General features: G+C 48.1%; 8 protein-coding genes across 8 annotated transcripts; 2 read left to right on the forward strand and 6 right to left on the reverse strand.

The window, feature by feature from the left end:
• Nucleotides 1–2,101: 2,101 nt before the first annotated feature.
• ABOM_003720 (peptidylprolyl isomerase) lies at nt 2,102–3,058 on the reverse strand (the record flags this gene model as incomplete). Its single annotated transcript, XM_022530850.1, has 6 exons — nt 2,102–2,273; nt 2,350–2,494; nt 2,551–2,654; nt 2,715–2,731; nt 2,796–2,873; nt 2,948–3,058. The coding sequence occupies 6 exons, from the start codon at nt 3,056–3,058 to the stop codon at nt 2,102–2,104; spliced, it is 627 nt and encodes a 208-aa protein (XP_022390815.1).
• Nucleotides 3,059–4,277: 1,219 nt separating this feature from the next.
• Nucleotides 4,278–8,762, reverse strand: ABOM_003721 (uncharacterized protein; the record flags this gene model as incomplete). Its single annotated transcript, XM_022530851.1, has 7 exons — nt 4,278–5,614; nt 5,686–5,870; nt 6,145–6,906; nt 6,957–7,411; nt 7,471–7,961; nt 8,014–8,509; nt 8,601–8,762. The coding sequence occupies 7 exons, from the start codon at nt 8,760–8,762 to the stop codon at nt 4,278–4,280; spliced, it is 3,888 nt and encodes a 1,295-aa protein (XP_022390814.1).
• Nucleotides 8,763–9,731: 969 nt separating this feature from the next.
• ABOM_003722 (putative zinc metalloprotease) lies at nt 9,732–13,001 on the forward strand (the record flags this gene model as incomplete). The annotated part of the gene is made up of 4 exons (XM_022530852.1): nt 9,732–10,493; nt 10,547–10,622; nt 10,675–12,746; nt 12,807–13,001. The coding sequence occupies 4 exons, from the start codon at nt 9,732–9,734 to the stop codon at nt 12,999–13,001; spliced, it is 3,105 nt and encodes a 1,034-aa protein (XP_022390813.1).
• A 498-nt stretch (nt 13,002–13,499) lies between these two features.
• ABOM_003723 (mitochondrial 54S ribosomal protein bL34m) lies at nt 13,500–13,976 on the reverse strand (the record flags this gene model as incomplete). The annotated part of the gene is made up of 2 exons (XM_022530853.1): nt 13,500–13,824; nt 13,930–13,976. The coding sequence occupies 2 exons, from the start codon at nt 13,974–13,976 to the stop codon at nt 13,500–13,502; spliced, it is 372 nt and encodes a 123-aa protein (XP_022390812.1).
• A 461-nt stretch (nt 13,977–14,437) lies between these two features.
• Nucleotides 14,438–14,946, forward strand: ABOM_003724 (uncharacterized protein; the record flags this gene model as incomplete). Its single annotated transcript, XM_022530854.1, has 2 exons — nt 14,438–14,572; nt 14,644–14,946. The coding sequence occupies 2 exons, from the start codon at nt 14,438–14,440 to the stop codon at nt 14,944–14,946; spliced, it is 438 nt and encodes a 145-aa protein (XP_022390811.1).
• Nucleotides 14,947–15,267: 321 nt separating this feature from the next.
• On the reverse strand, nt 15,268–16,917 carry ABOM_003725 (zinc metalloprotease; the record flags this gene model as incomplete). Its single annotated transcript, XM_022530855.1, has 5 exons — nt 15,268–15,500; nt 15,564–15,756; nt 15,810–16,556; nt 16,612–16,794; nt 16,903–16,917. 5 exons carry the CDS (start codon nt 16,915–16,917, stop codon nt 15,268–15,270), a joined length of 1,371 nt encoding a protein of 456 aa, XP_022390810.1.
• A 1,215-nt stretch (nt 16,918–18,132) lies between these two features.
• ABOM_003726 (translation initiation factor eIF2 subunit gamma) lies at nt 18,133–19,802 on the reverse strand (the record flags this gene model as incomplete). Its single annotated transcript, XM_022530856.1, has 3 exons — nt 18,133–18,163; nt 18,228–19,214; nt 19,279–19,802. 3 exons carry the CDS (start codon nt 19,800–19,802, stop codon nt 18,133–18,135), a joined length of 1,542 nt encoding a protein of 513 aa, XP_022390809.1.
• Nucleotides 19,803–20,419: 617 nt separating this feature from the next.
• Nucleotides 20,420–22,021, reverse strand: ABOM_003727 (putative 60S ribosome biogenesis protein Mak11; the record flags this gene model as incomplete). The annotated part of the gene is made up of 2 exons (XM_022530857.1): nt 20,420–21,025; nt 21,080–22,021. 2 exons carry the CDS (start codon nt 22,019–22,021, stop codon nt 20,420–20,422), a joined length of 1,548 nt encoding a protein of 515 aa, XP_022390808.1.
• Nucleotides 22,022–22,361: the final 340 nt, after the last annotated feature.

Below are 22,361 nucleotides of genomic sequence, written 5' to 3' on the forward strand. Positions count from 1 at the left end.
ATGAGACGGGTGGTATATGGACGTACAAAAGAGGGAAAGGAAAAAGTGCTTTTCTTAAAAACCCGGGAAGCAGAAGCGCAATCTGCTTATCGTCAAAAAACAACGGAAAAAGAGCGCCCGAGATTCGTGTTTGTACAGGACTAGAGGGAAAGAGAGGAACGTGAAGAAGGTAAAGAAAAGTTATCCTCGTGTCTCTCTATTGAGTGGCGATCCAGATGGATCGAATATGAGTAACACAACAAGAAAAAAGGTAAAAAAAAGATTTGGGGATTTAGAAAGTTGAACAAGGCGATCTCCCAGATCTAACCCTCTATTAAATTGCAGAAAGAAAGAAAGGGGAAGAAAGAGAAAAAAAAGAGAAGTTGATAATATGTGGAAAAGAAAAGGAAAACCAATTTGGATTAGGGGAGGAGGTTTGAAAAAGGAAGAGGAAGAGATTAGGTTTGTGGGAGAAGGAGAGGAAGTGAGGCAAAGCCTGACTTAATTTAGTGTTTGCAGTCACGCTCAGTGACCACCAACCTGTGTGTACTTACCACGAACTGTACTGGTACCTACTCGCTCTGGGTATTTTGCATGCGGTTCCAAAAAAAAAAAAGTCTGTCTTGGGAGTATTTTTTTATTGGCACATCCAGCGTGGATTTCAAAGGCAAGGAAGAAAAAAAATTAAAAAGGAAAAAAAAACCTTCAGAAGCGAAGGCAAATAGGTCAAAAAGAAAAAGGGTAAGTTGCGGCGCCAATAGGTAATTATGGGCTGGGTCGAGTCTCCCTTCTTTTTGGCCTTCTTTTTTCAATGTTTGCCGTCACTGTGAAAAAAGGGTTTTGCAGTTTTTTCAATGGAACCAACCGACCGTATTCTGTACCTCCCTAAGTATCTAGGATGTTGAAATCCTGGTTCCCCTTCTTTCTTCTTTGTGACATGCTTTTTGGGGATTGTAGTTGTAGAATAAATTCTTCATAAATCAATTAGATAACAATTAAGTAAAAATTGTCAAAATCTTCGAATCATCTATCTCAATATTATTTGGCTTGATCTTACTTACTATTGGATACCTACTGATTACTGGGTACTGTACTGGAGGGGTCCTAAGAAAGTACTAGCGACTTTCTTCGGACCAATCTAAGGGGTTCCAATGAAAACCACTGATTGAATCGGTACATTACTTACCTAGATGTACTCCAGAGTAATGATTATCGCCAATGATAGTATGTACATAAAGTACGGGGTTTCCACGAGTGTATAGAAATCATATGAACAAAGATAATCATGGAATGATGTCTTTCTACTCTTCCTTTCTTTTTCATGTATGATCATACACATACATAAATAACACAAAGGGAAATGGAACAACAGACATCAAAGAATCCCATCGAATATATACTGTTCTCTACAGTACTAAATAATATACAGCATCCCAGCAAAACAAAAGTGTAAGAAACAGATCTTAACAGAACAGAAATATACATATCCACATAGCCACTCTGCATTTGTTGATTTCCCACATGCCCCAGGAGATGCAGAATTTGACATTTGCCACTCCTGGCAGTAGCCAGTCACCTGACAAGGTTTGCCACGACCAAGTTGCTGAACTGTTACTGACCGCTTCTATGGGAAAAAAGCCCGAGTACACACAAAGCGCGTTAGACGCTACGGGAGATTATATGCTAGTGACGGAGTAATGGATGGAAACTAGGTAGTTTTAGTAGTTACCCTCTACGGAGTACGGTCAAAATATTGCGTATATCGGCAAACTTGAATCTAATTGGATAGTTGTTCCGCGGCAACTCTTGGAAATCGTCATCCTGCATTTCTTTTCAAACAATGCTTTTCTCATCATTTGCTTTGCACTGGCACCGTGCTTTGCAGACCTTCCGAACAGAGATCACTAGGAGGGCAACGGCAACAAGGAATACTACAAATCCAGACAGAGAAAAAGAATAAGAGGAAGCATAAGCGCTTGCTGATGGGGGTGCAGGTGCTGGTGAAGATGGTGCTGGGGTTTCCGATGGCTCCTCAGTGATAGCGATGTTTTCTTTAGAGAGGTCAAGAACTATCAGCACGTTTCAAACTCTTCTAAGAATCAAACATTGACCCGGAGAAGGTCTACAGCTCCTTGTGGCTACCTTTGTCCTCAGACTCCAGCTCTCCACTCTTGACGATCTTGACCACCTGTTGGGGCTTGTCGCCAGGGGCCTTGGGGACGTTTTCAATGGCTTCAACCACCTCATAACCCTCAAGGACCTCGCCGAAAACAACGTGGCGGCCATCGAGCCATCTGTTCCGCTCGTCAGCATGGGTTTTCTCCGCGAGTCTCTTAATAGAGCCGTAATATCACTGTAGGAGATACATACGGAGTAGGAACAGTAGTGATGAAGAACTGAGAGCCGTTGGTATCCTTGCCGGCGTTGGCCATGCTCAGGAGTCCCTTCTTGGTGTGCCTAATCTTGAAGTTCTCATCCTTGAACTTCTCACCATAGATGGACTTTCCGCCAGTGCCTTATGCGAAACGTCAGCCTGTGTTATGCTATTCAGTTTCGAAAAGGGAAACTCACCGTCACCGCGGGTGAAGTCACCACCCTGAATCATGAACTGCTTAATAACACGGTGGAAGGTAGAGCCCTCGTAACCAAAGCCTTTCTCGCCGGTAGCGAGAGCCCTTAAGCGTTTTATGTTAGTACACAAGGTATTTCAGATATAATATTAAGATAGCGCATACCGGAAGTTCTCGGCGGTCTGTTCGGGAAATATCTCATTAGCATAATCCTAAGCAAGGCATGGAGGCAGTAAGGATCGTTACCTTGGGAACGGTCTTGCCGTACAATCCGAGCACCACTCTGCCCAGAGGCTTATCACCATGCTCAATGTCGAAGTACACCTATCCAGAATAACCAATGAGCATACACGAAGAGAAGCAACAATCATCAATAGCGACAAGGACAGGGTATTTACCTTAGTAGTGATCTTCGGGCCACGGGGCTGATTAGCTTCTTCGGCGTGGACTAGAGCCAGTCCAACAGCCAGAAGGAAGAAAAACGATAAGAAGAGGTTTCTGAAGTTCATGATGACCGAGATTATCTCCGTTTCCTGGAGATCTCCAACAATGACTTAGACAGTACAATTGGAGCGGAAGGAAGAATCGCGGGACTGAAGGGCCAGCTTTCAATTGCGGAGATGCCAAGATGCCATTATTCCCAATGCAGGCAACGTTTGTATTTTGAGCTTAGATATGTGTAATTTTCCTTTCAAGTATGGTATACGTTTGCCCCAGAAGCTTAAATCTTACAAAGGGTGTATTGAAATTTACCATAATCAAACCGGAGGAATGTTGTTGCGATGTGATTTCTTCCGCGCTCCGGAGATCCATCATTGCGCCGGAGGAACAATAGCGGAGTGCAGTCTGTCCCATTTCGAGCAGACCGGATTCATCTAGTCAGGCAAGATGGTATGCTGTTTCTAGTCGTACATTCAACCGTTCAGGACTCATGGCTAATGGTCACTTAGGTCTTCATCCTGGGCGTGAACTTCCCTGAGCGGAACCTCGTCAAGGCAAGCACTCCAGCAACCAATGCACCATAATATCCTTACCAGATCTAACACTTTCACCAGAAATCGCTCCAGTCCTTTTTCGGCATTGGGAACAATGGCTCGTCACGCCTTCTAGCCCGCTTCCACATCCATCCTACGTGCAAAGTTGGCGAGTTGGCAAACAAGCAGGTCCTCGATATCACGGCCGCTTTGTCTGAGATGAAAATCGAGAACGACCTTCGTAGACAGTGCCTGGATGATATCAAGCGCTTGAAAGAGACGGGTACGTACCGGGGTAGACGGCATGCATTGGGACTCCCAGTTCGTGGACAGAGGACAAGAACTCAGGTTGGTTTTGCTCCCATATTCCTGTTTCTCAGGGAGTACATGAGCTAATGCTTGTTTGTATAGATCAAAACTGCTGTCAAGCTCAACCGTATGGAAAGAAGGGTCTGAGCTCACTGCAGCGGCTGTTTGTATCTTATTGGACCTCGCAATCTTTATGCGGGGGGCATGGCATGGCGTTTATCTTTAATTTCTTGAATTGAGTATCAGCTACAGTCTAAAAACTCATGAGATGTACTATATCCAGAGAACGAATATGCAGCCAAAAAATGCTGTATCCCGTCTCTATGTCTCACAGGATCTATAAGCTTTGAAAGGACATCGATTTGTATGATAGCCAAAAAAAAATTTAAAGAGTCTCAACTTTTCATCCTATAGCAAAACGCCAGGCCCATATGTGCAACTTGTTCTACGCAGAAGATAAGACGCCTTCGCCCCGATTGATCTGGATCCTCTTGTCCTCACCGGCACTGACAATGCCTACTGTACCATCCCAGGCCACACCGAAAACCTTGACGCCCTCTCCGCCGACACGCTTGGCCTCAGATTTACCTTGTTCTTCCAGGCTCTTGCGGGAGATGGAATATACACTCTCCCCAACCACGCCATCCTTGTCTGTCTTCGTGGCCCGGATATCCCAAATCCGACATGTGCCGTCATGACTTCCACTAATGAGACCATAGGAACTGTTGGGATCACGAGCCAACGAGACAACGGCATTTGTGTGGCCTCGCAAAGTCATGGCCGCAATTGTAGTTGCTGATGCCCGAGGATCGATCAGGGTGATATGACGAGCGGATGTTCCTGCGGCGAGCAGGTGGTGTTCAGGGAGGTGCTCAAGTGAAAGCAGCGAGTGAGCTGTTGTCCGAGTATCCACAAGTGTAGCAGTTACAAGGTCCCATGTACGCAGGGAATGGTCCCAAGAAGCTGAATAACCAACAGTGGAATCATTGGAGTCGAAGATTGCAGCCGACACAGGAGCACTGTGGGAGGACAAGAGTGCCAGGGGTCCCCGTTGCGGGGTGGTCACAGACGAATTCAGCTTTCTCCTCTTGGAGCTCCTCAAGGCTGCAGATGGCAATAAATCCTCTGGAGCGGCTGGTGCATCTGATTTCTTGGTTGACCAGAAACCTATGCTATGGTCTGACGAGGCAGAAAGAATGCGATTCGAAGGCGCATGAACAGACAATGAGTTGATAGGGTCCTTGTGCCCATACAACTCGAGTTGAGGCGCTATTTTGCCCGAGAAGCCGTCGCCATCCTCAGAATACTTCCACAGACGCACCGTTCGGTCGAGACCTGCGGATACAATCGAATTTGGGGAAACGAACTTGGCGGCTTTAATAGATGCGGTATGACCACCATCAGCAGCAGACGGCGAGGTTGCAATTATTTGAGATGACATATTCCACACTCGAAGCAGGCCATCATAGCTGCCGGAGAGGATCTTCTCTTGGCCTGCGACAATTGTTGCAGAGGCCAAAGAAGCGGCGGGCGAGGTCGCGGATAGCACATCAACTGAGCTTACCCAGTCATCATGCTCAAACGATGCAATATGCAGAGGTGGAATCAAAGCTCTCACATATTCGATTTCTAGAGTAGTTTCCGCAGAAATACCATTGGCAGTCAGGTATTCATCGATCGAAGTCCGGAGGAAAGACCCGTTGATCAAAAACTCGAATGGAATTGGCTTGTCATTGCCAAGGAGATTGTTCACCAACGTCGAGAGTGCATATCTTCGAAGACCTACACAATTAGATCTCTGTACGAAAAACAGACGCTAGGAAGATGGGAGACCTGGCGTAAGATAACCTCACCTGTGGGAACGAGAATCGGGCCGGTATTCTCAGGTAATGCAATGTCTTCTTGTTTGCTAGTGAGCTGCACACGAACCTGTCTCTGCGCAGAGGCCGCAGCCGAAGTGGAATTTGAGCCCTCGCTCATTTTGGAACCGTAGAAGGACAAATGGAACTGGGGAGTCTGAAGCGGCGTTGTCGAAAATCTAATCGGTTCGCAGTAGACAAAAACTGCGCAAACTGAGGAAAAAATACGGCGACCGGTGCGGCCAATTGCGCAAAGCGCGGAGATTCCCCGCAGTCAACCTACAAGAACTATGTATACTGCTCTTTGCCCTAGCTCTACACTCTGTTGTCGACAGTCTGGTCGAATTGCCTATCAAATTATACTCCACTACTATATACAATACGTTCGTACCCCGTCCCTATCATGGCGAGACTCGTCGAATTTCTGCAATTGCCTTCCGCCTGTAGTCAGACTCTGCGAAAAGAGCCTCGATAAGGTCAACCACCTCCTCAGGCGAAAATTCTAGACGTAGTTCGCCCTCTAGCCAGAGGAACTTGATATCGGCCAACGAACTTTCCAGTATGTTGATAAGGTACTGGAATTTCAACCAATTTCGCACATAGACAGCGGTCATTGGTATACGTGCGTTATCATCCGCTGTCTCTGGCATGAATAGATCTTCCAGCCTAGACACTTGGTTGCAGAACAACACAAGCTGTTGGGATTGCGCCTCCGATATATCACCTAGTTCTTCGATCTCAATGATGATCTTATTGATAACAGTTGACACCAGAGAACCAACAGACTGAAGTAGTGCGGAATGTGACAGAATGGGTTGCCATTCCTTGTAGACGTCATGGATTCTGTCAACAGTTGCACTAACTGCATTTTCACATTCTCCCAGGAACGGCTGCTCAGAGCATTGGCTGAAACCTTGCGCGCCGTCCAGCAGGTCTGTGACAATGGTGCGTTGTGTTTGCATCTCTCTACTGTAGGCGAATTTGCCAAACTTCTGGAGCGCATCGATATCGGCATGGAGCCTGGTGAGCTGATGTTCCTCTGAAAGATTGCGCACTTTATCAGCAAGATACAAACTATCGTTGTATAGGTACATTTGCCCTGAGTTGAGCTTAAGACCGTAGAACGATGACGCTGTGGCCTTGAACATGGCGAGTATCAAGGTCGGAAGTGCAAGAAGGCCTGCACCAGAGGAAACAACGCGGGAGTGAGAATATCTAGAACAGAGTCAGTGCATGTGCAGATATCCAAGTCAAGCTCGACGTACATAGGCTGCGATATAGCTTCAGAGTCTTTGATTTGCTGCTGAATGATTTCAAGGATAGAATCAGGGATGTCGGTTACGGTGTACTGCTCTTTCAATGTGACCTCTCGGGGAGAGGAATGATGCGCTGAATCTTTCCCATTGACAGATTTGCCCTCATTTGTACTTTTGATCTGTGCATCATCAGTCTGCTCTTCCTCCTCTTCGTCTCCCCAGCCCCAAGCATCGGCAGCGTCATCTTCAGCAGACGGATCAGGCTTCATTTCAGCTGTGTTCTCCTCGGTATCGTCGTCCAGACCCCATGCGCTGACATCCTCTTCGTCTTCTTTATTTCCGGAATGCTTCGCTGTGGTCTCTTGTTCGTTCTCGTCATCCCAGCCAGCATCCCAATCATCAGTCGTATTCTCCAGTAGGACCTCATCCTTACCAGAAACCTCCTCTTTTTCAACACGCTCTACCTGCTTTGTGGTACCCTGCTAGCGGCCAGGACTTTGCGAACTTGGTCCAACGAATCGACTCGACGCCTGGTGAGCCATAAACGAGGGGCCTGATTGACCCAAGAAACAAGTTCCTCGTACCCCTGCCACCCGAAGGTCTCCATCGTGTTGGTAAACTTTAAAACGTAGTTTAAGATATTTTCGAACATACCCAGACCTTCGAGGTCTGTGGGTATGGCAGAAGACAGCCAGTAGGATATCACATTCGATGAGAGGGTCGGGATGAGTGAATCCGAAAATGAGTCCGAGACTGTTGCTGGAAGGTGTTGGCGTAGGAAGCCCAAGGTTGTGGCGAGGCGGTCCAAAACCTCAGACACTGATGCCTTCGATGGTTGGGATTCTATTTGAATTGATGACTCTCCGACCTGGATACCACGGCTTTGGCCTTCAACTGCGGGTAGTAGAATAGGATCGAAAAGGGTAGCAATTAAGTCCTTCTCGAACTTATCCTTGCACATCGCGAGCATACCAAGGTGGCCCAGAGCCGTGATAGTTCCTTCCAATGAATGCCCTGCTTTGTTCAGCAAGAAATTGCGGGATCCAGGATTGGGGGAATTTATTACCATTGTCATTCAAGAGTGTCAAGATACTCTCCTTTCTGTCAACGTTCAACTGCTTGCTCCAGCGAGCACGGAGGTACTCCGCAATTTCCCTCCGCAGTTCGCTGATATTCTCTAATAATACGTGCATGACAGTGGTGTTTAAAAAGAGACTGTCTTTTCTTATGGCCTCCTCGGTCGCTTCTAATGTTTCGATTGCGTCCATCACCTGGCCCTCTCCAAGGATGGCCCGCCCAGCATCGAGTCGCTGACATAGTCTTTGTACCTCCTCAAGTGTGTGCGTTACAGCTTGGTTGAATGCGATTTCAGTTTCAACCAATTGGAACTTGGCAGCGGCATCGTCAACCTTCAGTTGTAAAGGGTTTGTATTCTCATGCTGCGCGACGATCTCCCTCGCAGTGACACGAGATCGCTCGATGTCTGCATGAAGCTGTTTTGCTTGTGAAATCCATCCATCGGCGTCAAAGTCATTGTCACGGCTTAGTACAGTAATCCCCGCCTATTTGACATGAGAAATAAGTATATCGTGGATTAATCGCAAGGGCAATGGCGCTGGCCGCAGCGCGGGGTTCGCAACTGGCGCTACTTACTTCCACTTCCTCCCTTGCCTTTGAGATGAGCTCTAGCTCCTTTGCGAGAGCAGATACCGGAAACTCCGCGGCAATGACATTCTCAGATGTTGGGTAGGTGCCCTCCGTTACAAAACCAAGCACTGACTGGCATATCTCCTGTTCCGATGCCTTGCGGGCCATAGTGAACGTGTCCGATTGCGACCAGCTCCGCTGTTCGTCAACGAGTGATAAGGCTCCTCCACAGACAGAACCAATGCGAGTGACCCAATCCGTTACTCACAGTCCCCAGATTGAAAGCCCCTTTAAAATTGAATTGCCTGGAATGGTTGGGAGCAGCAAGCAGAGGAGAAGAGGAAGCAAGCTGTCAACCCCATGTGACTTCATCGGTTTCACCGCCTTGGCCCCAATTCACGAACATTCAATTGGAGGAATCTTTGTGGACTATGAGTTGTTAAAAGGTTAGTTTTGTTACCCATTTTGACTATTTCTTTTGCTTTCGCTCCTTTTAACTCTCATAGACCTATGCAGAGGTCATGTCCTGAGTATCCCTACATGTGTAATTGAGCATTTGTTGGCGTGGTGACCCCCCAAAACAACGGGACCCAAACTCCACTCTCACCGTCACAGTTCGAGGGTACCGAAACCCAACTACGGCCAAACTGTCCACGACGTCCTTGTAACATTAATATCAACTGTTAAGCAGAGTCCATCGTGCTGTCTCGACTCTTCTTACGAGGCCTGACTTGGGCAAACTCTATTCGATCCATGTAAGTTCCTATCGTCAGCTCGCTACTTTTGGAAAGGAAAAAAGAGAGAGAGAAAAGCCAAAAAAAAGGCAAAAAAGTGGAAAGTAACAGCCCCTCTTCGATCAAGTGGCATAAAGACAACTGTTACCCATCGGGGGTATTATGTCACCGAATTTGTTTCCGCATGCTTTGTGGATGCTGTTCACCTTGACCTGCTTCTTCAATGTCCTATTTGTATCTTAGTTTGCTTTGACTTAGTAGTGAAATCCGTGCTTTATCTTGTGGTCTAGCGTCGCTATATAGTATCGCCTGCTGACCCCTGTACAGATCATTGTCACAAACAACGATCGCAGACTCTGGGTTTAAGGTACATCGTCAGAGGTTTTCAGGGTCGGTTAGCAAAATGTCCCCGAGTCAGAAAAGCCATTTCAAGTTACTACAGAAATTCAAACCGGACTACTCGCCCAGCGAATTTGTCCAGTATGAATCTGAGAGAACTGGCATGCGGGTCGTGGTCATCGACCAAAAAGGTCCTAAAGTAACAGGATACTTTGTCCTTGCCACAGAAATCCATGATGATTCGGGAGCCCCGCATACGTTGGAGCATTTGTGCTTCATGGGTTCTCGCAATTACAGATACAAGGGATTTCTTGATAAGCTCGCTACACGGGTTTATTCGAGTACCAATGCCTGGACAGCTACAGACCACACGGCGTACACACTTGACACAGCAGGCTGGGAAGGATTTGCACAGATTCTGCCTGTATACCTTGAGCATGTAATAGCTCCAACCTTGACAGACGAAGGCTGCTACACAGAAGTACACCACGTCGATGGAACTGGAAACGATGCAGGCGTTGTGTACTCTGAGATGCAGGGTGTGCAGAACAACTCTGCTGAACTTATAGATTTGAGTGCTCGTCGTTTGACTTACCCACATGGCGTGGGTTTCCGTTATGAGACTGGTGGTATGATGGAGCAGCTCCGCGTTCTCACGGCAGAAAGAATTAGAGAATTTCACCGAGAGATGTACCAACCGAAAAACCTGTGCTTGATCATCACAGGCGAGGTTGACCATGCCAATATGCTTGAGACACTGGACAAATTTGAAGACACCATTCTAGATGTTATTCCACGTCCAGATGCTCCGTTCAAGCGACCATGGGTGGACTCCAAGCAGCTCCGCCATTGGAGAGATCTATTGTGGAGAGGGTAGAGTTTCCCGAAGAAGATGAGTCTTTTGGAGAGATCGAGATCAGATTCCTGGGACCGGATTCTACAGATCCCGTTCAAAGTAAGCAGTCAACCTTCCCTTTCATCTCGCAACTATACTCACACCTCAAAAGCTGGGGCCCTCAATGTTACACTTTTGTACCTTGCTGGATCGTCCGCTTCGCTCTTAGACAACATCCTTGTCGAAAAGGAACAACTGGCAAGTGCCGTCTACTATGCCACTGAAGACCACCCCTCTTTTGAGATTCGGTTCACTCTGACCAGTGTGGAAACCGATAAACTAGCCCAGGTGGAACAGCGCTTCTTTGAAGTGCTGAAGGATGCAATGGAGAAAGAGCTAGACATGAACTACCTCAAAGAATGCATTGACCGACAAAGGCGGACCTGGAAATTCTCTACTGAAAGCTCCGCTTCCTCCCTCGCCGAGTACGTTATCTCGGATTTCCTGTTTGGAAAGAGGGATGGTTCGACTCTCCTGGATGTTGCGACTTTGAAGGAGTACGACGTACTGGAGAAGTGGAGTGAGAATGAATGGCGAAGTTTCATTAAGAGATGGATTTCGGATGCTCTCCATGTCACTATATTGGGCGTGCCATCTATGAAGATGTCCGAGACTCTAAAGAAGGAGGAAGAAGCCAGAGTGGCAGCACAGAAGAAGCGTCTTGGTGAAGCAGGCCTGAAGCAGCTGGCTGAGAAGCTTGAAAAAGCAAAAGCCGAGAACGACAAGGAGATTCCCAAGGAGATGCTGGAGCGATTCAGCATCCCTGGGATTGAATCAATCCATTTTGTGGAAACTACCACAGCCAGATCTGGTGCTGCTTTGAAGGCAGGACGCCCTAACCATACTGCCCAGAAGCTTGTAGACGCTGATGGCTCCGAAATGCCTCTGTTTATCCACTTTGAGCATATTCCTAGCAATTTCGTCCAGCTTTCCCTTCTTATCTCAGCTCACTCTGTTCCGGTTCAACTTCGCCCCCTTCTTTCTATTTACACTGAAGCTTTCTTCAACCTCCCAGTTCAGCGTGATGGAAAAACCATCAACTTCGAACAGGTTGTTGTTGAACTGGAGAGGGACACAGTTGGGTATGCGATGGAAAATGCCAGAAGTCTAGGCAACTCGGAAATGCTGCGTATCTCCTTCCAAGTCGAGCTGGAGAAATATAGCACGGCGATTGCATGGCTTCAGGAGCTATCCTGGAACTCAATCTTCGACGTGGAGCGACTGCGAGCAATTACCAGTCGCCTTCTCTCCGACGTGCCTGACTCCAAGCGTAGTGGCGATGACATGCTCGCAGCGGTGCATGTCATGGTCCACTACGCAGCTGAGTCCATAGTCCGCGCCCGAAGCACCCTGGTGAAGGCACGCTATCTCAAGAGGATCAAGAAACAGTTGGCTGAGGAACCAGAACTCGTGGTCTCCCGCATGGAAGAAATCCGAAAGGCACTGTTCCAGTTCGAAAACATGCGAGTGCTGGTCATTGCCGATCTTGAGAAACTCAAGAGTCCTGTCTCTTCCTGGAAGCCATTTGTCGAGCGACTTGGCGCGATTTCTACCCTCCAGCCCATCACAGCAAGAAGGGCTTTGCTGAGCGAGGCCGGCCAGAAATTGGGTGGAGAGTCCTATGTGGTTCCTATGCCCACTATTGACTCGTCGTTTGCTTACGCAACCGCTCGGGGCCTTGATTCGTACAACGACCCCAGACTTCCTGCGCTGTTGGTTGCAATTGCCTACATGAATGCAGTTGAAGGTCCTCTTTGGGTTGCAGTTCGTGGCACTGGACTGGCATATGGCACTAACTTTGCTTACAACATCGATACTGGCTTTGTCAACTTCGACGTGTACCGGTCTCCTAACGCTCACAAGGCCTTCGAGTCGAGCAAGCAGATTGTCCAGGACCATCTGTCCGGTGCTACTCCGTTCGACCCTCTGATGCTAGAGGGATCGATCAGCAGCATCGTGGTCAGCTATGCCAACGAGCAGGCGACCATTGCAGGTGCCGCCCAGGGCAGCTTTACCCGCCAGGTCGTGCGCAACTTGCCCAGTGACTACAAGGAGAAGATGCTTCGACACGTTCGGAACATTAGCGTTGACGATATCAAGGGCGCGCTCCGCGACATCATTCTTCCCCTGTTTGATCCCAAGACGGCTAACATCGTTGTTACCTGCGCTACTGTGCTTGAAGAGGTATGATTATAACCGACTATCCAACCGTATAAAGCGCCCAAAACTAACCAGTTCGCTCAGACTATCAAGGAGGGTCTCCAGTCATCCGGGTTCACTCCCGAGGTGCGGCCGCTCAAGGACTTTGAGGACGACTACGGCCTGAAGGTCGGTGATGACGAGGACGAGGAGTCCGACGACGAAGACGATGATGACGAATATGAAACTGGATCGGAAGATGACGAAGATGATGAAGATGATGAAGATGACGACGAGTGATACTTTTCAATGACGAACCGGATATATTACGATGATTGGAATGGTATACATCAAGATTTGGCATGAAACAACCGACCAGTAGACGAAGACAGGCACCTGCCGCAGCAATAGAAAATCCATAGATTAGGAAACTCAATCTAATGTTTGTTTTCTTTTTCTTTGAGAGATACTGCCTGTATCTACGCACTATATATAAGTCATGGTCTAATGCACGTAGAATTCCGCGATTATATATCTACCAAAACGAGCCCTCCCCCTCAACACATCGCACATAAAAAGATCAATGCATTGTATATGGTACAGTAGGACCATCACGTCCCGTTATGTCCAAGGCATTGGTAGCCTTGCCCCGACAACGAAAAAAAGAAAGCTTCAAGCCCTCCAAATGACGAACAAGAGAACAAACCATATAGCTCAACCAGCCCATCCATCATACAGATCCCGCGTGTTGTCCGACGGTATACATCACCCAACAATCAACGTAGTCCCCTAGGCCATCTACCAACTCAGCGACTTACGGCCCTTCGCCCTCCTCCGCAAGATGATCATCCGTCCTCCACGCGACCGCACCCGGGCCAAGAATCCGTGACGCCGTTTCTGCACCCGTCGCGAGGGATTGTAGGTCGCGCGCTTACCGGCCAGGGAGGCACTGGCGGAGAAAGAGCGGGACTGTTGGGCGGAGGGGGTAGCCGCGGAGGGGAGTTGTGTGTTGCTTAGGGTCTGCAGTTGGGGACGGATGGCGGTGGTGAAGTTAGTCATGGGGCGGAGTGGTGAGGAGAGGGTGCTGAAAGGTGTTGTTGTGGTGGTTTTGGGGCTGAGGTATCTGGATCAGAGCTGTTAGTACCGCGAGGTTGCCCTTAAGACCAGGTATTATGGGATGTGGTTCGGGTAATGGAGTGTTATGGTAGCCCTATACTTTGTTACCTACCTCGACATGGACATCGGGGACGAGTACGTCCTCAGAGCGGAGGGCATGGCCCTGCACCGGAAGCAAAGCATTGTTGCGAATTTGAATGGACAGCGAGCACCGCAAATGGGCCACGTAGGTTAAGAAGAAGAAGGAGAAGAAGAAGAAAAAGGATGGCGTGGGATCCGGAGAGGGATTGATTGCCGGGGGTGGGAGGGTAGAGACCGCTTGGAGTATCGATTGATGGGCGGAACGAAAATTGAACCTCCGGCGGAGAGAGCACGGACCACTTTTCCATCCTACAACTTTTTTTCTTTTGGGGGGACGTTTTTCACAGATCCCGATATACCTGAGCTCTCTCTGTCTTAACGTTTGCGCATGCACGACCCATTTTTGGGTATTTGATTCATTCACCGATTTACTGCATAATAGACGGACGCTTTTTTTTTTTCAACTGCGCACAGTATCCCATCGCCAAGAGGAAAACTATAAGACTCTATACCGTCGATCGAACATCCAAGCCGTCACAATGGCTACAGGCCCCTCGCCCCTCCCTCCAACATTCATTGTCAACTCAAAATCCATCTCTCAATCAGCGGCGCATGACTTCCTCGCCGCCTACATCGACCTCGCCGCTACAGACCCCGCATACCAACCCACGCCGGTATCAGCGAGCATGGCCCCGTTTCGCGCACCACAGCCGCTGCGCCTAACCTCACGATACACAACCTGAAGCGTGTGAAGGCCGGCCTGGCGGGCGAGGTCCTAGGACGTGATTTGGCGCTTGCCAAGCTGGAGGATGGGGATGCGCAGCAAGTGGGAGCGAATGGGGATTGGGAGGACGCGAAGAAGTTCCAGGAGGGTGAGAATGGCGACGTAATGCAGGACGAGAATGATGCGCAGGGACAGATGGAGGTAGACGATGCGGAACAGGATGCCGGTGCTCTAGACAAGGAGGAAAGGAAGCGGAAGAAGAAGGAGAGGAGATTGGCAGAGAAGAGGGCTAAAGCGAAGGCTGAGACCCAAGCCGAAGAGTAAATCCGACGGCAAAGGGAAAAGCCAGGGAGACAAAATAGCCAAAAAAAAGAGGCTGTTACGGGTCTATGATTGAAAGGATTTGTTGGCATCATCTTGCCATGGGATTGATTCTGTTCGGTTGGGTATTAAAAGCCACGCATTTTGTATTTGGCGTACCAGAGGAGTTTTCTTTCTTGTTTTATTACTGTTCTTTCTGAATGATGGATTCCCACACTTCTACAAAAAGCACCAACCCCGTACCACAGGACCGAATAACCGAAAATTTTCAAAACTCTGAACAACCACAGAGAACGCGAGTAAAGATAGCAGCATCAGAATGGCTCACAGCTCGCGGTCAGCAGCTTTAACTGGCTTCTCATCATCTTCCGCCTTATAATCAGTGACCTTTCCACCCTTCCAGCCGAGCGCCTTGAGTCGCTCGGAAAGGATCGGGTGAGAGTAGTGATAGCTGGCATACATCCAGTCGGCATCCATGGTGCTCAAGTTCTGGATCTGGAGCTTGAGGAGAGACGAGGCGAGCTTCTCGGAATAGCCAAGCTGCACAGCAAACGCATCTGAATGATTGTTAGTCCTTGATCATGGCACATTAACACTACCACAACAGAAGAAGAGCGTACCAGCCTGGAATTCAAACTTGCGACTGAGGATGTTCATTAAAAGCTTGACAACAGCATCCATTGGCGCCAGAGCATCCGAAAACAGAAGGAATCCAATCATGATGGGCTGTTCGTTAATGAAACCGAAAGATTGGTACAACGACTTGTTGTTTACAAAGACTGAGAAAAGAGCGAAGATGTAGAACATGTGGAACTACAGTAGTCAGTTGGACCTGTCCCACACGATCATCAAGCAGGTTAACATACCTGAGCAATACCGAACAGCTTGGTGGTGTGGCTGAGACTCCAATGGCCCAATTCATGGCTCAGAACAGCGACCACCTCCTCGGATTCACTCTTCTCAATCAGAGTATCGTAAATAACAATATGCTTCTTCCAAGGCAGTCCATAGAAATAGGCATTGCTGTGAGCACTCCGCTTGCTGCCATCGATGACGTGAAGTTCCTGGAGAGGGAAGTTAAGCTTCTTGGCGAGGTTTTCAACGCCGGTCTTTAGGTCACCAGGTTCCAAAGGCGAGAGCTTGTTGAACAATGGCAGGATCACGATCGGGTAGATGGTAATGGCAAAGACCTGGACGAAGATACCAAAAAGCCACAGGTAGTAGAAGAACGAGTTACCAGTCTTCTGGACGATCTTGAGCACTGCGCTAATAATGGGCGCTCCAAGCACAATACCGAGCATCTGACCCTTCAGCATGTCCGTAACCCAGAGCTTGAGCGTCTGCTTGTTGAAGCCGAATTTCTCTTCCAGGACGAACGTGTTGTAGTACGAGATTGGCAGCGACAGAATGGTGCTAATCAGGTTGAACCCAAACAGAAACACAAGAGTTTGTGTGATTTCACCCTGAAACCGAGATGGAAAGTACTGTGCTAACAAGAGACCGCTGGCTCCCCAGAGCTTGGGGAGAATATCACCGTAGATAAACGCAAGATTCTGAATTTGACCATAGAGACCAGCAACGAAGCTGAACTTCGCTTTCGCACGACCGTAAGACTGGAGATGCGGTTAGGTGTGACGCTGGACCTGAATGGATGATGGGCATGCTCACTTGACTTTGATCGAAGACCTTCTGAGACACCTCATTTTCCAAAACCTGTGGAGGCTTTGTGCGCTGCAGGACCTTATATTGACGGAGAGACAGCAGACCTTCTAGGACAAATTGTCCCAGAGAGAATCCCACAAGGACATTCTTCCATGGGAAGAACGGGCGGTCGAGGAGACGCGCCAATTGCTATAACCGCCACGGTAAGCCAGATCAGCTATAGCTCCTTATCATAACCGGACAGGTGCCACTGCGGTGTGTATTTCTTCAAGGAGATTTTTAAGACAAGGAGCTTACCTCGAGTATATACATGTTGAAGCGAACACAACAACAGCTTCGCCCTAATGTCAAGGAAGTGCTGTGTTGTTTGTTAGGTTGATAGTAACATTCCAAACAAGTTGCGCTCTGAAGTATTGCGGGAGAATGAAGTGCCTTAGTCACCTGTTGTTGTTACTAGTCCATTACACAGTTTTGATACGGTGGAACCAAGAATGTATCCATTGTATGTACTGTCTGTATGTCATTTACCTATTGTGGCTGCCTGTGAATAAATCACAATAGGAAGTTCAATCAATATGCTGAGTGGATCGCCAATAGTCCATTGAAATCTGGTAGGAATAAATTACTGCTAGACTAGGAGTAGGGTGTTGTGTAGGGCTATATTTAGCATAGGAGGGCTAGTATAGATGAAGAGACCACCTAAGCCATAGTTGGTATATATATGCATATGTTTACCTTTAAAACCACGAGCTTAAAATCATTACCTTCGAATTTCCCAGAAAGAAGTGGGAGAGTAAGAGACTTCGTACTCCTGCCATCATGATTATATAGGTCTGCTTCGGTACTATCTAAAGGTGTGTACTCCCTTGGGAGAAATATCTCACAATCAAATACTTCTTAGGTAGAAATATGGATATCGTGTCCATTATGAAAATTAACCATAAATATACTCATTATTACCAGAGCGAGTATATGGCAAGGCCTTCACATCGTCCCAATATTTAACAATCTACCCAATGCTTTACTTTTTCATTGCATTCGTCATCTCCCTATAAGTAGCCCCTACATAGGTTCATGCAAGTAGAAAGAATAAGAAAGAAGTAATAAAAATGAACATAGAAGAATTTTTTCACTGAACAGCGTCATAACACACGTCAAAGAAGTAGTAGTGTCCTACTCCATCCGTAACAACTTATCCCCCCAATCCATCCATCACCTGCTGGACATAATGGGCTCTTGGTTCTTGGGATCCTTTGCATAGGCCGCGGATGCGGAATATCCCAAGTGTTCTTCCCCTTGACACTCCTACCAAGAAGCATGGACGGCGATTGGTCCTCCTGCGTTCTCTATTCATGGGTTAAACCAGATGCCTTTCTTTCGTTCCTGTGGTAGATCCCCCATGAAGCTTGAACCCTCCAAGGCCTATTGTCTGAGGAACAGAGGGAACCAGAAGCTTAGATTTCCTTCATTCCCCTTCCAGCTGGCCCGGTCAGGTCAAGCTACATATGCACGCACATGATAGGTCGCTTAGTTCAGGATAGGTTCGAGGGTGTTACCGCTGTCACACAGTTAGATATCTGTCATCCGGGAAAGGCCTATGAAGGAATAGAAAGATTACTTACGCAACAATGTTTGCCCAACCGATCAAACGCCAGTGCTTGTCGATTCTGCGAGAGATGGCAATCTTCTCGCCAATCTCGGTACAAGCAGGGCTGGTCAAGCTCAGCTTGGCGGCATCGGCCTTGACGCCCATGACCTTAGCACCGGTGGCTGTAGAACCGATGTTGACCATGAGAACCTCGTTCTTGCTCAGCTTAGCAACCTTGGCCTGCTTGCCGTCGGCGGTCTTGACACCCAACAACCGGCGCAGCAAGAAGTAGTTGACCTCCAGCTCGGTGTAAATAGCGGGCAGACGTCCGCGATGGCCCAGGACGAAACCGACAAGACGATCAGCACGGCACAGAGTAGGGTCCACCCGGGTACCGACACCAATCAGACCACCAGGAACAGCGAACTTCAGGTCGTTGTGCTCAGCGAAGAGAGAAACAACCCGGGAGAAGATGGGGCGGCACTGAATCTTGCCATTCTCGTCCTTGGTCACGAGACCGGGACGGATTTCAACCTCATCGTTAAGCTTAAGCACACCAGTCAGAATGGAACCACCAGCAACACCACCCTTCAGCTCATCAATCTCGGCACCAGGCTTGTTCACATCGAATGAACGGATGACAATCATGTGTGGCGAAGCGGTGAAATCACGGACAGGGACAGGGATGTGGGAAACGAGGTATTCGTTGACAGCATCAATGTTGTACTTCAGCTGAGCGGAAATAGGGATAATAGGAGAGCCATCAGCAACAGTACCACGGATGAACTTCAAAATCGACTCGTAATGCTGAAGAGCTCCTTCTTCCCTCATCAGATCAACCTTATTTTGCAAGATAATAATATGGCTAAGCTTCATAATCTCGATAGCTGCCAAATGTTCCGAGGTTTGGGGCTGAGGGCAAGTTTCGTTTCCGGCAATCAAAAGAAGGGCTGCATCCATGACGGCGGCACCTGACAACATGGTACTCATCAGAATATCGTGACCGGGGCAGTCGACGAAGCTGAGGGGAGTAAAAAGGTTAGTAATTAAGCCTGAATAGCAATAGAGAATACGGAGTCACCTACGAGACATGTCTCAACAGCCTATAACGACCTGTGCACCCATCTCTCTCACATGGAGGGTCAATCTCCTTCTCACTCTTGAAACTCTTGAAGCATGTTGGGCGAGGGCACTCGGGGTTGTCGCACTTGTAGATCTTGGCGTTGGCGTAACCCAGCTTAATTGTAATGTTTCGCTCCAACTCGTTTTTGAAACGGACAGTCTGAACCTCTGAGATAGCCTTGACCACCGTTGACTTTCCGTGAGCGACGTGTCCGATGGTACCAATGTTAATAGTGGCCTGGCGCGCAATGATTTCGGGTGACAGAGGGGTCAGGGTCGACAGGTCAAGGGTAGCGGGGTCTGGCTGTTCGGGCAGCTCCGGCCGCTTGGGCTGAGAAACAGGGGGCACACTCTTCATCGCAGAAGTGAGAGGTTTCTCCTCTTGGTCGAGGGGCTCTTGTTCTTCAATATCATCATGACCGTTCGCATTCAGCATGGGGGATCCCGGCTGGGATTCATCATCGGAAAAATCGCCGTTGGCAGCCATGATTGCTATGTTAGACCCAAATACGGTAGCTGTTCGGAGGAAGGAGGAGGGTAATGTGGGGGGAGTAGAAAACCGGCGAGGGTCGAGAGCGTGGTGATGGATGAAAATTGCAGCTTGCGGGAACAGAGGCGATATGATAGCAGTTTGGGTCGGCCACTCAGTGGGGTTTGTTTCTTTTGTGCAGTGGAGTGAGTGCGTTGTAGGGCGGTAAGGCCTCCTTCCACCCTTTTTTTTTCTCGCTCTTGAGTCACCGCCTAACCAGTTGACTCAATTGAATTGAGATGTTTGAATGAGTGAGTGACTTTTGAAGAACAGATTGGGAACTTCTACCATTGACTGTAGCTATTTGTTACTTGATTCCATTATTCACTTCTTCTATACGTTTCCCTAGCCTGTTATTGACGATCCCCCTCGTCCCTGACTCTACTAGCATTTCCCGAGAGACTAGAGGACTTTGATACTCAAGAAGAAAAATGAAAATCAAAATAAATAGAGACATTGAAGGCGCTATACAACTTTTGCTGCCAAAAATTGCTTTTCTTTTACATGCTTCTAGTCTAACAACAAATCGTAGGGTATACAGGATAAACTGGAATCATCAACTGACATCCAAATGGTTAAGCATCACTTTCTTCACTCTCAGACTCCTCTTCCTCATCACTGTCTAAGCCTTCGAACTCCTCTTCGGAATCTGAAAGACTCGAGGGGTCCTCCGAAGGCAGCATAACAAATCCCTTAAGACAGGTAATCCGATTTCCGGTTTCATAAGCATCCAGAAGTTTTCCTACCTGAGGGATTTTTGAAACTTTCTCGTCTGTGGGTTTACTGGTCTTTCCACTCTCGTCTTTGCCAGTGAGGTCTTTTCCAGGCACGTACCATACGCGTATAACGCCTTCGCTATTGCCCGTGACCACTAATAAACCGTCTTGGGGACCTGTTGCTTCACCTTCCAGGCTTAAGATCTCAAAATCCTTCACCCTCCCCGGGAAACCAGAAGCTTTGCCGCCAAGTTGAGCAACGGCCTCAGCGTAAGGGATAGGTGATTCATCATCATCTTGCGGCTTTTGCACTTTTTTGGTGGAGTAGAAGATAACTCTGCCATCTTCCGTTGAGACAGCAAGTAGTTCGTCGCCATCCTCAGCGGATGGATCTTTGTTGATATACTTCATTTGATGGATTTTACTCCGGGGGGTTGGGAATATCCTGCAAATCGGGGTTGAATCCTGTGGACATGGTTAGACTCCTACATTATAGGCTGAAGGATATAAAACACTCACAATTCCGAAGACAACAGCCCCCCACTCAAATGCAACGGCAAATTCCTCGCCCTTAGAGTCCCAGACAATCTTCCTTCCCTCACCAGTACTCCACTTGCCTTCTTTAACCGCCTGTAGAATCTCTCTACTGAAGCTCAACACACCAGCCTTTTTACCCGTGACCAGGTTCCAAAGCCTCATACATTTCTCACCCTTCCCCACGCTGAGCATCAATTTCATACTGGGATGCACAGCGAAGTCATTGACACCAGACGGGGACCCTCCAGGAGGAGCTGTGTCTCCGCTGGGTCTCCCTTGAACTTTCGGGCGGGGGGCCTTAATGGTAGATACAACGGCAAAGTCGCGAGTCCGGGTGACGGAGATAGTGTTGTCCTCCGAAGCAGCTAAAAGCTTCGAGCGTGATGGGAAATGAAGAGCAGATATACTCGAAGAGTGGTGTAGCAATGTGCCCAGCTCTCGATTCTTAGGATTCTCGAGGATTTTGTTACCCGCGAGGGTCGGAATAGAGGGATACTGGTCGTTTACCTCAAGAGAGGCGGCAGACAAAGAATAAAGCTTGATAGTCTCATCCGTTGCACCGCTCGCCAGAATGACCTTTGGCGATTCCTCGGTCGAATCTGCATTTGGTCGAGGGGACAAGGCGAGGCAGCGGATGGCGGATGCATGGGCCTCAAACAAGAAGGTATCAACGAATTGTACTGCAGATGAGTGAGTGGAAGAATCCTTCTCATCACTGGATGAGAAACAAGATGGGGAAATGGCAGCAGTGAAGCCATGCAGCACCCGTTCATATGATCCAGTGATTATTTGCAAGGTGACAGCCGGTAGATCAACGGAGGATGGGCGAGTCTCATGACTGGTTGTTGATTTAACCACCTTTGATGGTTGTTGACTCGAGACTGGAGTGTCCTTGGTCGTTTCTTCTCTCTTGCGCTTGGCCATGATTTGGAATCGTGTAAAACAATGTTGGTTGATGTTTCACCAATGACGAATGATTTTTTCAAGATGTAGATATGAAAGCAGTACAAAAAAAGCGGGCAACTTTTTTTTCTGCCAGACATTATCGTATGAATTAGGCGGTGACGATGGAACTAGGATGGAGATGCCTGAGGTACCGAGATACTGAATGCGGCAATGATAGGTGTGTACCTCCTACCTAGTAGGTGCTTTGGGGAAAGGAAATTCCAGAGACAAAGAGGAAAAGGGAGGAAAAAAAACTATGGAAAAATAAGATATTTAATTTGCCTTTTTCACTTGTACTTATTCTGTACTTTTTTCTTCT

Source organism: Aspergillus bombycis (genome assembly GCF_001792695.1).
Source record: "Aspergillus bombycis strain NRRL26010 chromosome Unknown contig00026, whole genome shotgun sequence".
Lineage (NCBI taxonomy): Eukaryota > Fungi > Ascomycota > Eurotiomycetes > Eurotiales > Aspergillaceae > Aspergillus > Aspergillus bombycis.